This window comes from Nerophis ophidion, unplaced genomic scaffold, assembly GCF_033978795.1.
Source record: "Nerophis ophidion isolate RoL-2023_Sa unplaced genomic scaffold, RoL_Noph_v1.0 HiC_scaffold_38, whole genome shotgun sequence".
Lineage (NCBI taxonomy): Eukaryota > Metazoa > Chordata > Actinopteri > Syngnathiformes > Syngnathidae > Nerophis > Nerophis ophidion.
Genome location: NW_026906960.1, coordinates 298,235 through 312,484, shown reverse-complemented (window position 1 = coordinate 312,484; position 14,250 = coordinate 298,235). Strand labels below are relative to the sequence as shown.

The 14,250-nt window shown below is 43.2% G+C and overlaps 2 protein-coding genes across 2 annotated transcripts in view; one reads left to right on the top strand and one right to left on the bottom strand.

Moving 5' to 3' along the window:
• The window catches only part of LOC133546700 (gastrula zinc finger protein XlCGF57.1-like), a 237,351-nt gene that overhangs the window by 27,021 nt on the left and 196,080 nt on the right, over nucleotides 1–14,250 (bottom strand). The window lies entirely within an intron of this gene.
• LOC133546703 (oocyte zinc finger protein XlCOF22-like) overlaps nucleotides 7,725–14,250 on the top strand; it is a gene marked incomplete at its 3' end in the record, with an annotated part of 43,299 nt that continues 36,773 nt past the window's right edge. Inside the window, exons 1-2 of the mRNA XM_061892499.1 lie at nucleotides 7,725–8,136; nucleotides 9,135–9,401. Of these exons, the coding sequence (XP_061748483.1) occupies nucleotides 8,034–8,136; nucleotides 9,135–9,401 (370 nt within the window). The remainder of the gene's footprint in view (nucleotides 8,137–9,134; nucleotides 9,402–14,250) is intronic.

The window sequence follows — 14,250 nt, the reverse complement described above, 5'->3', positions numbered from 1 at the left end:
CCTCCTCGCCAGATACTCCCTCCTCCATGTCGGCCACGGATGTGGCCGTGCCCGGGTCGTCCGCCTCGCCGGGCACCTCATCCTGCGAGGCGGCCACTAATGTGGCCTTTTCGAGGTCGCCCGCCAAAACTTTTTCGGCAGCAGCGTTCCACCCGCCGCCGCCACATGATGTGTCCTCGGTGGATTCGGGGACATGCGATCTGGCGACCCTCCACCGTGGACTCCCTCCGCCCTCCCTTCGTTTGTGAACTTTCTGGTTTTGGGGAGGGGGTTCAAGTTTTTGTTTGTTTTTTAAGACATCTGGTATCTGTCTTTTGTTGGGGGGGAATACTGTTGCGATCTGTGGCTCAGATCTTCACGTGTTTGTTTTTTCATTCTCTGTCTGACCCGTTTATTTCCTGTTTTTATCCATCACTATGGTTACACATCAGTCCACCTGCTAGTCTCGCCCCGCACACCTGCTAATAATTATCACCCTCCTATTTAAGCTCACCTTTTCTGTTCACTCATTCTCGGATCCTAATTTGCCCACGCGCATCAGTGACGACTCTCATCATTTGTATGTATTTTCTCGCTAGCTCTCACGCCAAGCCACTTTATTGTCTAGCTTTCATGCTAGATGTTTTGTTTACTCTTTTGTGTCCTCGTACCAAGTTCTAGTTTTCCTTGTTTTATCCTAGCTTTCACGCTAGCGTCTTTTGTTTACTTTTTCTCTTTACACCAGTATTTTTGTTCATAGACTTTTGTTATTAAATACCCTTTATCTTACCTATGCTGTGTTCTGCTTCGACGCATCCACGGGAAAACCACACCGGCATTACAATGCCGAAGAAGAGTCATCACAGTAAATGTGTCTAAAAACATCGGAATCCGTCCCAATGCAATTGCGTTTTTTTTTTTTTGAACTTTTTTTAAAATTATTTTTTCTAATCCGTCGCTATCAATATCCTCAAACATGAATCTTTCATCCTCGCTCAAATTAATGGGGAAATTGTTGTTTTCTCGGTCCGAATAGAACTTTTTGTTGGAGGCTCCCATTAAAAACAATGTGAAGATGTGAGGAGCCATCAAACATGTGACGTCATCGTCTGCGACTTCCTGTAGAGGCAGAGCTTTTCTCTTAGCACCGAAAGTTGCTAACTTTATCGCGGATGTTCTTTCCTAAATCCTTTCAGCAAAAATATGGCAATATTGCGAAATTATCAAGTATGACACATAGATTGGACCTGCTGTCCCCGTTTAAATAAGAAAATCAAATTTCAGTAGGCCTTTAAATCTTTGGGGTTGATGCACAATCTGATTTCTGATTTGACTTTTGTGTGCCCAGCGACCATGGATGACACCCAAGCTGTTGGTTCGGTGACTGAAGTAATAACGTCTATGCTTTCCATGGATTTAAGTTCAGCTTTCACACAGTCTTGCATCGCTACTGGGATGCGGTGGGCCGGCCTAACAACTGGCGGCACATTGGGGTCCACTGTCATTGTGTAAACAACTGGTAGTTCTCCGAGCTCTTCACTGAAAATATCTTGGTATTGTGTGAGGATCCGTGCGCTGAACTCTCCAGTGTTCTCTGTGGTGACATGGTGCACATCGGGACTCAACTCGACTAGCCCCGTACGCAGGCATGCACGGAAGCCCAACAGTGATGTCACATTCTATCCACTGTGAAAAATGGCAGTAAGTGGCGCTGTCCCTTTAAAAAGCATGTCAGCGTAGCTTCACCTTGTGTCTCCATTTTGGCTCCTCCGTAAGCCACCAAATTTGTGCTTCTGTGTTGTTTGGCGAGTTTCACGCCGCTGTTTACTCTATTGAAAGTCTTCAGTGACATTACATTGCATTTAGCACCTGTATCCACTTTCATTTTGGTTGGCATGTCGTTTATGCACACTGTGACAAATCCTTCATCTTGGTCTCTTTGTTGTGGATTTACAGAGTCAATGCAATTTTCTGTTTCCAAGCCATCCACGTAGAATGTGTCATTTTCACTTTGGCTGTGTTGATCCACTGTCACATCATGCACAGACTGTCCATAGCACTTGTTTGTGGTAAACTTGGACTGACTCTGTGGCTTTGACTTGCAGCATTTTTTGTACAGATTTTGTTTCTTGCAGCTGTTTTGTTGTTGTAATTCTCGAACACACCACCAGGGTGTGCACATCGAGGAGTCAGTTACTACCACCCTCTCATGCAGTGCGTATGTACAATTACTGTCCTGCTGAAGTCTTATTTAGTTTAGTTTAGTTTATTAAGGATCCCCATTAGTCTACACCGCAGTGGAGACTATTCTTCCTGGGGTTCAGGCAAAAAACATCACACAACCACAGAACAAACGATTAAAATGCAGTACAACATGATCCAATGATAAATTGTCATAATACAAAAATAGCAACAACAAAGAACCAAAAAATACAAATAAATGTTGTTACATAATAATTTTCATACCAAAGATAAAAATAGCAATATAAAAATAGATATACTGTATACATTTTTGCAAAAATAAAACAAAGAACCAATGGCCTAAAATATACACATTAGTGTACCAAGGACAAACAATAAGCGATGAAAAAGTATCATCCTTCCATTTTCTGCTGCTTATCCCATAATCAATAAAATACTCAATAGTCAATAAAAACAGTCATGACATTAGATACAATCTAGAATTTTCTCTTTACGCAATACTTCTCCTTTTAGTCTATTCTTAAAGCCCACTATGCTGGTGATTGATAGCAGAAATTGTGGAAGTCTATTCCAGTAAGTGATTGCCCGATACATTACAGTCTTTTTCAAAACATCACTTTTGGGTTTAAGATGGGTGAGAGCACCTCTTTGGGCTAGCCTGGTACCGTAGTTGTGACTGTCACTGGCAAGCAAGAGCTGAGAATACAGATATGAGGCTTTATGGTATGTATAGATGTTTTTTAAAAATAGACTCAAAGTACAAGCCAGTCTTTCAGCAACTTTCATCCATGACAATTCATGATGCATGATCTCAATGCCAGTCCTAAATGAGCAATGGAGAGCTAGTCTGGCAGCTCTGTTTTGGGTAAGCTGGATTTGATTTAGATCTTGTTTAGATGCATTAGAGCAGATTGCTGGGCAGTAGTCCATATGTGACAATACAAGGGATTGTATAACCTGCTTCATAGATGTGTTACTTAAAAAATAGGCACTTCTTCTTATGATTGAAATGCTTCTGCTCATTTTTGTTGCTATGTTTTTAATGTGAGTGGCCCAAGATAGTCTTTCATCTATTGTAACTCCCAGCAACCTGGCCTCTTTAACTTGTTCAACATGAACTCCGTTCAGAGAAACATTTAATATGGGTTCCTTTCTATGAGCATGTTTTGAGCAAATAACAAGACATTTTGTTTTGGAAATATTAAGTTTCATCTTATTTTCTGTAACCCATTTTGAAATCCGCATGACCTCATCTTGTAGTATAGTGCTCAGGTCGGTGCAATTATCTGCATGTGCATATATTGTTGTGTCATCTGCGTAAATTGCACAGCAACTATTCTTTAAAATACATGACATATCATTTACAAATATTGAGTATAATAAAGGTCCCAGGCAACTTCCCTGTGGAATACCACAATATAATGTTTTAATATTTGAAAGGGTTCCATTGAACATGACACATTGCTGTCTGTTGACTAGGTAGTTTTTCATCCAGTTAATCGCTGAGAGTTTAAAACCATAAGCAGACAGTTTTATAAGTAGTAGTTTGTGGTCAATAATACCAAAAGCTGCACTAAAATCTAGTAGCACTGTGCCAACTAATAATTTACTGTCAATTTGTTTTAGCCAGTCATCTGTTAATTGTGTGAGAGCTGTGCATGTTGAATAGACACTTTTATATGCATGTTCAAAGTCTGAATGAATGTTATTTATAGAGAAATACTTTTGAATTTGCTTAAATATAATTGTTTCCATTAATTTTCCTAATACTGGTAAAATGCTAATGGGCCTACTATTTAATCCAGTGAATGCTTCTTTCCTATTTTTTGGTAGAGGAGTCACTCTTGCGACCTTCCATACTTGAGGATAGATTCCTTCTTTAAAACTTAAGTTAAAAATATAGCATATCGGACTGGCTATTATTCCAGCTGACAACTTTAAAAGTCTACTATCTATATTATCATGACCACAAGGTTTGTCAGATTTCAATTCAGACAATAGATTCTCAATTTCCAATACATTGGTGACTGAGAATTCAAATGTACATTCTTTGTCCTGCATGATATCATTTTTAATAAGTGACTGAGATAGAATACCACTTACAGGCAGCATGCCATTTCTTATAGTATCAACTTTACTTATGAAATAATTGTTGAAGTAATTAGCAATTTCTTTGGGCTTGTTGATAAACCTTTCACCTGATTCTATAAATGCTGGTGTTTTTCCCATTTTATCTCTACCCATGATTTGATTGAGAGTACTCCAAAGTTTTTTGCTATCATGTTTAACTTCTTCAATTCTAGATTGGTAGTACACCCTTTTTTTCTGTTTATTTAATTTGGTCACTTTGTTCCTTAAAGAGCGATATGCTAGCCAGTCCTCTGAGCTACCTGAATCTACAGCAACTCTTTTCCATTTATCTCTATCTTTCATCAAGTGTGTCAGGTCAGAGTCAAGCCAAGGGGCTTTGACAGATCTGACGGTGACTTTCTTGATGGGTGCATGCTTATCACAGACAGAAGAAAATGACTTCATGAATTCATGCAGAGCTGCTTCAGTATGCTTTGACTCAAATACACTGTCCCACTGTATGTTATGTACATCTTCAATAAAGGCATTATCACTGAAATGTTTGTAGAGTCTCTTGTATATAATTGTGGGTCCAACTTTGGGGACTTTCACTTTTCTTGCCATTGCAATCATGTTATGATCACTAAATCCAATTGGCACTGAAACAACCTTTGAGCATTTATCTACTGAATTAGTAAAAAGATGATCAATGCAAGTTGAAGACAATACACCAGAATAGTTCATATTTATTCTGGTTGGTAGATGTATCATTTGAGCTAGGTTACATACAGTGGCAGTGTCATCAAGCTTTCTTTTCATCGGGCAGTTTTTTGAGAGCCAGTCAATATTTAAGTCTCCTAAGAGATAAATGTCTCTGTTTGTGTCAGAAACATTCTGAAGCATTGCACATATTTTTTCAAGATGTGCTGCATCAGAGGAAGGTGGTTTATAGCAGCAGCAGATTAGTAATGGCTTTAGATATGGCAAGTGAACCTGGATCCAGATTGCCTCTACATCTGTCAAGTTGAGATCTCCTGTTTGCTTTATTGGAATGTGGTCTTGTACATAAAAGGCTACTCCTCCCCCGTATATGTCTCTATCAAGTCTAATTATATTGTAACCTTGTATAAATATTTCAGTATTGTCAATTGAATCATCCAAATGAGTTTCAGAAATTGCTACTATATGTAGATCATTATCAAACATTATTTTACCTAACTCAATTGCCTTGTTTTTCAGACTACAGATGTTCAAGTGGGCAATTTTGAGTCCTTTTTTGGGAAGTTTGATAGACATTTGAAGTTAGTAAGGATTTGCAGAATAGATGTCAACCCTAAAAACACAAAAAAACATATAGACCAGCAAACCACAGTCTATGCAAATTTTTCCAAATCATTTAAGCTTGTGACCATTAGCAGTTGTGCCTGCTCAGGTGCACCATTTAGCTTTATGTAGACTTTGCAGTTGGACGACCATGTTGCTTGTATTTTTCCCTCTTTGCGTAGGAACCGAGCTCTTTTAGCAATATCAGCATTGTTCTTGGTTAAATGTTCATTGAGATAAACATTTGATCCCTTGAGCATCCTACTTTGTCGCAAAAGGCTGATTTTGAATTTTCTATTTGCAAACCTCATAATGATGGTTGCCGGTTTGCTTTTATCTTTCTGAGGGAAACGGTGACAAGCTTCTATATTCTCCTCATTTAGACTAATTCCCTTTTCTTGGAGGAATTTCACCACTTGCCGCTCCACTGAGTCCAAATCTTGGTCCCTGGGCACTGATCCCTGGACCCCGGACCTCACTGCAAGAGAAAATGACGCAGGTCGCGTTGGCAGACCAGTAACAATGACATCGTTCATTCTAGTATACTGTTCTAAAGTCTTAATTAAAGCCAACTTATTCTTGCAGCTCGGCTCAGTTCTTCCTACGGGTAACCACAAACAACAACAAAACAGTCATTTTACCAAATGATCTACATTGTCCATTTTAAATTTCAAAACAAAGACATACAACTTATTTTCGTAAAAATATTCAAATATTTAACAATGTATTGAAACAACAGTAGCATAAGGAAAGAAAAAAAGAAACAAAATAAATATTACACTCATGATATTATTTTTGTCTTTGATGATCATTTGTTTTCATAATGTATTTTAGAATGTGGGAGGTTTTCATGTTCTTTTTAAATTTAAATTAGCATGACATATATTATATCTATACATCTATATCTGGCAGTACGGTGGAAGAGGGGTTAGTGCGTCTGTGTCACAATACGAAGGTCCTGAGTAGTTAGGGTTCAATCCCGGGCTCGGGATTTTTCTGTGTGGAGTTTGCATGTCCTCCCCGTGAATGTGTGGGTTCCCTCCGGGTACTCCGGCTTCCTCCCACTTCAGAAGACATGCACCTGGGGATAGGCCCCTCCCACCTCCAAAGACATGCACCTGGGGATAGGTTGATTGGCAACACTAAATGGTCCCTAGTGTGTGAATGTGAGTGTGAATGTTGTCTATCTGTGTTGGTCCTGCGATGAGGTGGCGACTTGTCCAGGGTGTACTCCGCCTTCCGCCCGATTGTAGCTGAGATAGGCACCAGCCCCCGCCCCACTCCCCTCCCAAGCCCCCCCCCCCCCCCCCGCGACACCAAAAGGGAATAAGCGGTAGAAAACGGATTGATAGATAGATAGATGGATATGATATATATAATGCCACCCTCGGGCAGACGCTATAGGGTGCTAAAAGCTGGCAAAAATTCACTAAAAATCAGCTTTTACCCAAGAGCCATAGTAGCATAATATGTCCTTCATGTCCTCATGTGTCATGTTTTTAATTTCTTTCTATTTTTCCGGACTATAATAAGCAATAATGTTATATGCATGTGTGTATATATATTCATATGCATGCATGTATGCATCTGTGTGGATATATATACATATATAGATACATCTCTTATTTCTATCTATCTTTTTTTTGTACTATTTATATTACCATATTGTACATGCACCTTAGGGGATCTGCTTCAATTTTGTTGTTCTTTGAACCTGTTCACTGCAATAATGACAATAAAACTATTTTCTATTCTATTCTATTCTATTCTATCCAAAGGAAATTTAAAAAGAACATGAAAACCTCCCACATTCTAAAATACATTATAAAAACGATTAACATCAAAAACAAAACTAATATCATGAGTGTAATATTTATTTTGTTTCTTTTTTGTCTTTCCTTATGCTACTGTTGTTTGAATACATTTTTAAATATTTAAATATATTTACGGAAATAAGTTGTATGTCTTTGTTGTGAAAATTTGAAATGGAAAATTATTCTTTTATTTTCATAATAAGTAAATAGTATATAATAAAATATTTTTACCGTGAGTGGAAAGCTAGTTTTACCTATTTTTCTCGCGAGATTTGGAAAATAGCTGCTTACTTGTTTCTCTCGCGAGATCTGACAACACTGCGCGCGAACCAAACACGGCGAGGATAAAGCAAGATGGCGTCTGACGGTGAAGACGTTATTGCAGTCGTCACAGTTCAATGTTCTTAATCTGTGCCTCCATGGACACATATATGTCCTTTATTACACTCTAGTAAATAGAGTAAACATCGTTAATAACTGTTTGCATCCGGTTATATTAGTCTGAGCGCACTTTGATGCTTCTCGAGCTAGCTTAGCCTGATAGTCAGCTTAGCTTGTTAGCTGCTAACAAAGAGAGGCGGAAGTGATCAAAACACATCACTAAGTAGAGATCAAGTGTGAGTGTAAAGTGTTGATTGTGTGAAAATGTGCCAAAGAACCACAGCAGAGTACGAGGAGGAACTTTGTCCAACAAAAGAGGAGAAGGAGCGACAACATGAAAAACATCAAGTTGTGTTGCACAGAACAGGTTTGTTTACTTCTTACTCTCACATCTTTACTAACTTTATAATTCATTATTAACACTATTCTTCAATAAATTGTCTGTAGGAAGATGAATTGTCATGTGAGGATGATGCACTGATTGTTTTACGTTGTTCATAAAAACGAGACAGTGCCAGACACACAATATTTATGAGAGGTTGATGTTTGTAACAATGTGTATCAACATGTTTACACAAATCTCACACAGTCACCGGGGGAATATTCCAGAGAGCAGGTTAAGTGCAAAGTCCTGAGTATGTAAAGCTCGAGAGTTTTACCTCCAAAAATAAGAAAGGTAAGACAAAGTCAGAGTCAGTTACCATGGTTACTGACGCTGTTAACCTAGCCTGCTAGCTGGCAGGTTTGACAAGTTATATATGTGTGTCAAAGCATACTGACCTGTTATTTCCTTCATATTGGTGCACCCTCCCTGAGATCGGTAGGTTGTGAGTTCGAACCCCAACCCAGTCATACCAAATACTATACAAATGGGACCATTACTTCTCTGCCTTGCACTCAGCATCAAGGGTTTTAATTGGGGTTTAATCACCATAAAAGTTATTCCCGGGCGTGGCCACCGCTGCTGCTCACTGCTCCCCTCACCTCCCAGGGTGTGATCAAGGGTGATGGGCCAAATGCAGGAAATAATCTCCCCACACCTAGTGTGTGTGTGACAATCATTGGTACTTTAACGTTTAACGTGTCTGTGATTGGCAAAAAAACAAAGCCTGATCTAAAGATGACATCTTGATCTCATACCATCTCAAACCAATTGGCCGTTCATTATTAAGTGAAATGTTTTATAATCGCTTAAATTTGTCTTTAACCAAGCAACACTGTTTTATTCAGTTACTCAACTAATCGGAAACATTTCCAGTAGAACACTTGATTAATAACATTTTCAATAGCCACAGCCCTATATTTCATGTACAATTTAATATTTAGCATGTAGAAGTTAAAATGTGTTTTGTTTGTGTCCTGTAGACATCCATCAGCTGATTGGACACCAAGAAGAATGTCTCCCTCATCTGCAGGGGGACAGTTTCACTTTAGAGTATCCACAGCTCTCAAATTTTAAAGGGGACAAGGAGGTTCCACAGCCCCCCTATTTCAAAGAGGAAGAGGGGGGAGAGTGTCCTGTAGGGCAGGAGGAGGCTGATGTCAGCAAGTTTCCACTGACTGTTGTTTCTGTGAAGACTGAAGAGCATGAAGACAAACCACCTGAGTCCTCACAGCTTCATCACAGTCCAAGTAAGCACAACATCCACATATCATCTAATACAATGTTTGTGACACATGTTCATCCGGGGGACACATTTATCACTAAAGATGGAGATATATTTGCTTTTTAACACCACCATTTAAAAATGAATGCTCATCAATCATCAACAGTGTAATTGCTGGGGTGTAACCATGTGACTTAGAGGCCGTCCTCCTTACCTCACGTGGTCAGATGAAGGCAAACATTCAATATGGCTACTGTTTATTTACCTTAGCAGCACATATGTCAGCATATTTCAAAGGTTTAGTGGTGAAGATAAGAGATGTACACCAAGTACCATTTTTTTAGTACTGGTTCCTCTCTGAGCTGCTACCTTACCGTGGTAGAGGAGTTTGCGTGTCCCAATGATCCTAGGAGCTATGTTGTCTGGGGGTTTTCATGCCCCCTGGTAGGGTCTCCCAAGACAAACAGGTCCTAGGTGAGTGATCAGACAAAGAGCAGCTCAAAGACTTCTATGGAATTACAACGAAATGAACCCAGATTTCCCTCGCCCGGACGTGGGTCACCGGGGCCCCGCTCTGGAGCCAGGCCCAGAGTTGGGGCACGATGGCGAGCGCCTGGTGGTCGGGCCTGTTCCCATGGGGCCCGGCCGGGCACAGCCCGAAGAGGCAATGTGGGTCATCCCTCCAATGGGCTCACCACTCATAGGAGGGGCCATAGAGGTCGGGTGCATTGTGAGCTGGGCGGCAGCCGAAGGCAGGGCACTTGGCGGTCCGATCCTCGGCTACAGAAGCTAGCTCTTGGGACGTGGAACGTCACCTCACTGGGGGGGAAGGAGCCTGAGCTAGTGCGCGAGGTAGAGAAATTCCGGCTGGATATAGTCGGACTCACTTCGACGCACAGCAAGGGCTCTGGAACCAGTTCTCTCGAGAGGGACTGGACCCTCTTCCACTCTGGCGTTGCCGGCAGTGAGAGGCGACGGGCTGGGGTGGCAATTCTGGTTGCCCCCCGGCTCAAAGCCTGTACGTTTGAGTTCAACCCAGTGGACGAGAGGGTAGCTTCCCTTCGCCTTCGGGTGGGGGGACGGGTCCTGACTGTTGTTTGTGCTTACGCACCAAACAGCAGTTCAGAATACCCACCCTTTTTGGGTACACTCGAGGGAGTACTGGAAAGTGCTCCTCCGGGTGATTCCCTTGTCCTACTGGGAGACTTCAACGCTCATGTTGGCAACGACAGTGAAACCTGGAGAGGCGTGATTGGGAAGAATGGTCGCCCGGATCTAAACCCGAGTGGTGTTTTGTTATTGGACTTTTGTGCTCGTCACAGTTTGTCGATAACAAACACCATGTTCAAACATAAGGGTGTCCATATGTGCACTTGGCACCAGGACACCCTAGGCCGCAGTTCCATGATCGACTTTGTAGTTGTGTCATCGGATTTGCGGCCTTATGTTTTGGACACTCGGGTGAAGAGAGGGGCGGAGCTTTCTACCGATCACCACCTGGTGGTGAGTTGGCTGCGATGGTGGGGGAGGATGCCGGACAGACCTGGCAGGCCCAAGCGCATTGTGAGGGTCTGCTGGGAACGTCTGGCAGAGTCTCCTGTCAGAGAGAGTTTCAATTCACACCTCCGGGAGAACTTTGAACATGTCACGAGGGAGGTGCGGGACATTGAGTCCGAGTGGACCATGTTCCGAACCTCTATTGTCGAGGCGGCTGATTGGAGCTGTGGCCGCAAGGTTGTTGGTGCCTGTCGTGGCGGTAATCCCAGAACCCGTTGGTGGACACCAGCAGTGAGGGATGCCGTCAAGCTGAAGAAGGAGTCCTATCGGGTTCTTTTGGCTCATAGGACTCCGGAGGCAGTGGACGGGTACAGACGGGCCAAGCGGTGCGCAGCTTTAGCGGTCGCGGAGGCAAAAACTCGGACATGGGAAGAGTTCGGGGAAGCCATGGAAAACGACTTCCGGACGGCTTCGAAGCGATTCTGGACCACCATACGGCGCCTCAGGAAGGGGAAGCAGTGCACTATCAACACCGTGTATGGTGCGGATGGTGTTCTGCTGACTTCGACTGCGGATGTTGTGGATCGGTGGAGGGAATACTTCGAAGACCTCCTCAATCCCACCAACACGTCTTTCTTTGAGGAAGCGGTGCCTGGGGAATCTGTAGTGGACTCTCCTATTTCTGGGGCTGAGGTCCCTGAGGTAGTTAAAAAGCTCCTTGGTGGCAAGGCCCCGGAGGTGGATGAGATCCGCCCGGAGTTCCTTAAGGCTCTGGATGCTGTGGGGCTGTCTTGGTTGACAAGACTCTGCAGCATCGCGTGGACATCGGGGGCGGTACCTCTGGATTGGCAGACCGGGGTGGTGGTCCCTCTCTTTAAGAAGGGGGACCGGAGGGTGTGTTCCAACTATCGTGGGATCACACTCCTCAGCCTTCCCGGTAAGGTTTATTCAGGTGTACTGGAGAGGAGGCTTCGCCGGATAGTCGAACCTCGGATTCAGGAGGAACAGTGTGGTTTTCGTCCTGGTCGTGGAACTGTGGACCAGCTCTATACTCTCGGCAGGGTTCTTGAGGGTGCATGGGAGTTTGCCCAACCAGTCTACATGTGCTTTGTGGACTTGGAGAAGGCATTCGACCGTGTCCCTCGGGAAGTCCTGTGGGGAGTGCTCAGAGAGTATGGGGTATCGGAATGTCTTATTGTGGCAGTCCGCTCCCTGTATGATCAGTGTCAGAGCTTGGTCCGCATTGCTGGCAGTAAGTCGGACACGTTTCCAGTGAAGGTTGGACTCCGCCAAGGCTGTCCTTTGTCACCGATTCTGTTCATAACTTTTATGGACAGAATTTCTAGGCGCAGTCAAGGCGTTGAGGGGTTCCGGTTTGGTGGCCACGGGATTAGGTCTCTGCTTTTTGCAGATGATGTAGTCCTGATGGCTTCATCTGGCCGGGATCTTCAGCTCTCACTGGATCGGTTCGCAGCCGAGTGTGAAGCGACCGGAATGAGAATCAGCACCTCCAAGTCCGAGTCCATGGTTCTCGCCCGGAAAAGGGTGGAGTGCCATCTCCGGGTTGGGGAGGAGACCCTGCCCCAAGTGGAGGAGTTCAAGTACCTAGGAGTCTTGTTCACGAGTGGGGGAAGAGTGGATCGTGAGATCGACAGGCGGATCGGTGCGGCGTCTTCAGTAATGCGGACGTTGTATCGATCCGTTGTGGTGAAGAAGGAGCTGAGCCGGAAGGCAAAGCTCTCAATTTACCGGTCGATCTACGTTCCCATCCTCACCTATGGTCATGAGCTTTGGGTCATGACCGAAAGGATAAGATCACGGGTACAAGCGGCCGAAATGAGTTTCCTCCGCCGGGTGGCGGGGCTCTCCCTTAGAGATAGGGTGAGAAGCTCTGTCATCCGGGAGGAGCTCAAAGTAAAGCCGCTGCTCCTCCACATCGAGAGGAGCCAGATGAGGTGGTTCGGGCATCTGGTCAGGATGCCACCCGAACGCCTCCCTAGGGATGTGTTTAGGGCACGTCCAGCTGGTAGGATGCCACGGGGAAGACCCAGGACACGTTGGAAAGACTATGTCTCCCGGCTGGCCTGGGAACGCCTCGGGATCCCCCGGGAAGAGCTAGACGAAGTGGCTGGAGATAGGGAAATCTGGGCTTCCCTGCTTAGGCTGCTGCCCCCGCGACCCGACCTCGGATAAGCGGAAGATGATGGATGGATGGATGGATGGTTCCTAATTATGTTGTCCATGAGGACCGTGAAGATTCTGGACTAACGGCACAACTATTTGTATTTTTAATTCCAGCTGACTGACATAACTATGATACATTTTCACATTGAGTTCAGCTGCCGCTGCTACACATTACAATCAGCTTTGAATGATGACAAATAAGGAAGCAACTACGCGCAAAAGTTTGATGTGTGTGTTATTGAGAAGAAGATGACATAACTGCATTTCACCTTGCACTGCACACATAGTTGACTTCTTTTAATTTTCCTGAAGGAATCAATGAAGTACTATCTATCTATCTATTTAAGACTTCAAATAAACAGCTGCTGATAAAAGACTTCCCTGCTTTAAAATGTTACAGAACATCATGTTGGAGGTGTTCAAACTCTTGTGCTAATAGAAATGCTATTTAAAATGCCTTTTTTACAGGTTTTTATTTCCACAAATGACATGTAGTACCGACAAGAGTACTGATAAATACTGGTATCGATAAGGAATATTTATTAGGGTATCATATCAATAAATCTATAAATTTACATCCCTACTGAAGATACAAGCCAGATATCTTAAAAAAATAAAATCATTTTTTATTTGGATTTAGTTACTACTCCGGTGTCCAGCAATGTCTCAACACCTTTGAGAGATGAATTAATGTAGTTTATTTTTACTAATTAGCTATGTTTTGTTGATGTTAAACATCAGAATCAGACACATTTTATTAACCCCCGAGGGGAAATTAAAATGTTCAGCAGAATCCCATTCAAGGTCAGACAAACATTCTAGGGAGACAGAACAGTATCGCTGACGGGTCTGCCAACTTGCGGCGCCCCTTGCAAAAAAGGTGAGATACATACAGGTAAACAAGTGGGGGCAATGAGAGAGAAAAAAAAAATCGGTCTAAGCCTGGGCCCCTGGAGAGGGGGTCCAGACTGAGGCCAAGGGAAGAAAACAACTTATTGCCATAGCACACATTCCTCTTTCATGTGTGGAAGAGGGAAACTTCAAAGAAGACAAAGGACATTAAAAGAGCAGAGCTGATGCAACCAGCCACTTCTACATACAGCTATGATAAAAAGTAAAAGAAACATATACACTGTGGTGGCTTTTGCGGTGTCCCACGCCATCGTCTGCTGGGGTGAAGGGAGCTTGGCCAG